General features: G+C 40.7%; 1 protein-coding gene across 1 annotated transcript in view; it reads right to left on the bottom strand.

The window, feature by feature from the left end:
- Positions 1–225: 225 nt before the first annotated feature.
- The window catches only part of rpl34 (ribosomal protein L34), a 2,710-nt gene continuing 964 nt past the window's right edge, over positions 226–1,971 (bottom strand). The window contains exons 2-4 of the mRNA XM_005752107.1: positions 1,576–1,595; positions 491–713; positions 226–326 (exon numbers count right to left, since the gene is read on the bottom strand). Of these exons, the coding sequence (XP_005752164.1) occupies positions 242–326; positions 491–713; positions 1,576–1,595 (328 nt within the window). The 3' untranslated portion in view covers positions 226–241. The remainder of the gene's footprint in view (positions 327–490; positions 714–1,575; positions 1,596–1,971) is intronic.

Raw genomic sequence — 1,971 nt, 5'->3', positions numbered from 1 at the left:
ATTTCCAGTTGCTTCCTTAATCCTGAGGGATCAACACAACAGAAGGCTCTGCATGTGTGAGGTCCCCCTTTAACCAGGGACCTGGCACAAGACCAGAGAGGAAAAAAAACAAATCTTTGAAATAGACCCCAAACACACAGACTGTTCAGCAATTTCAATAAAAGAAAAAAAAAATGCTGCGACTCACAACATGTAGTGGATTTGTTTGACATTTTTTATTGTGGCAATACAAATACACAGTTTACTTTGACTTCTGGCTCTGTGCCTGTGCCTTGAGCACCTTGACAACGATCTTCTGCTCCTCAATCAGGAAAGCACGCTTGATCCTAATAATAAAAAACAAAGGAGATCAATTAACATAATGAATTAGCTGATCACAGCATACCTAACAAGTTTGTATTTTAGTGCTTTCAAATTAAAGTTTGATGCCTGTATCAATCTATTTTCTCAGTAACAAGCATCAGAAGATGAAGGGAAGTGCATCTTTTACCTGTCACGCACACACTTGGCGCACATGGATCCTCCGTAGGCCCTGCTAACGTGCTTCTTGGTCTTGGAGAGCCTCATCAAAACTTGAGGTCTAACAGCGCGAATCTGTAAGAACACAGATATGGATGTTGAGAACAATGGAGGAACAAGCAATTGCAAAGTGACACTTTCAGCAGCACAACCTAAAAAAAGCTGGGCTAAAGGCAGTTGAGCAATTTTATAAGCTCACTTTATAAAACGCTGCCGTGCTTCCCTGGATTCAAACCTGCCTGCAGTGGATCACACAGTGCTGATGACACAAAGCTGTAGGGGTGAACTGGAGGAAGGTGGATTTATATATACTGCTCTACAAATGCTGGTCACTGCAGTGATGTTTTTAATATGACCATAGAAAGATCTCGTAGTTATCTGAAGAACAACCACAGCTAGCTTAAACACCAGCAAGTTTCTTGCATTGAGAAAACTCAAAGGTTTTATCAAAAGTGTACATTTAATGTACTCAAGAGTAGTGAGCAGCTTATCAAATGGTCAGACATTTAGTGGAAAATGTTCAGGCCTCTATTAAAACAATAACCCCCCCCCCTTTAGAGTCGTTAGCGTAATCACCCAGGAACAACCCTGAAACAACCATGTTTCTATGTGTACACACACTTATTAATAATGTCCTTTCTCAACGTATTTGCACTTTCAAGTGTAAAAACTACTTATTAATACACTGAAATGACCTTAATTCTCCTTATGAACCCACAACCACCAAAGCAAAGATGATGATGCACATATGTGCACTAAGAGGACCAGTTTGAAATCAAAGTTAACACTTTGAGGTATTTGTAACTTTTATAATAGCTGAATTAAAACCCATTTGAACTAAGGAACTTAAAATAATTACAGAATAAAGTTTAACTGGGTGTCAAAACCCCGCATCCGGATCCCTCCAGCTGCCATACCACTCCAAGCTGTGGTGCCTGTGGGCTTTTCAACGTTAACCTACCTACAAACAATTTGCTAAATTTGGCAGTTCTAACGAACACTTTGTTCCTGGCAGTCTGAATGTTTACAGAGAGAGCGTGAGAACTAGCGCATTACCAACACGTTCCTTTATTTGCCTATTGAAAGAAATGACATATACCTGGTAACATTAGCTGAACCTGAAGTGGCATGTTGAGATCAACTGAACTTTAAAAAACCCCACTGGAAACACTGGCACCATTACAAACCCAAGGCACCGTCTATAACGTGGAATTGGCACAAGCCATTAGGCAGTGGTTACAGGGAGTAATAACGTAGTACTCAGGAATAAGCAAACAGCACTAGGTGAAAAGCTTCTGCTCCTGTGAAAGTTGATGTCATGTGCACACAAAATCAGGACATCTCTACTGGTGATTTCACAGCAACAGAAGAAAAGGCATTCGTGGTTGCAGGGAACTGCAGGATTTTCCAAGCTACCTTTCCAGTCCCCAATCCAATGCAGAATGCTTACTT

This window comes from Pundamilia nyererei, unplaced genomic scaffold (genome assembly GCF_000239375.1).
Source record: "Pundamilia nyererei isolate P.nyererei 1_Seehausen unplaced genomic scaffold, PunNye1.0 scaffold00344, whole genome shotgun sequence".
Taxonomy (NCBI): domain Eukaryota; kingdom Metazoa; phylum Chordata; class Actinopteri; order Cichliformes; family Cichlidae; genus Pundamilia; species Pundamilia nyererei.
The sequence above is the reverse complement of the archived record's forward strand: the minus strand, read 5'-3'. Positions and strand labels throughout refer to the sequence as shown.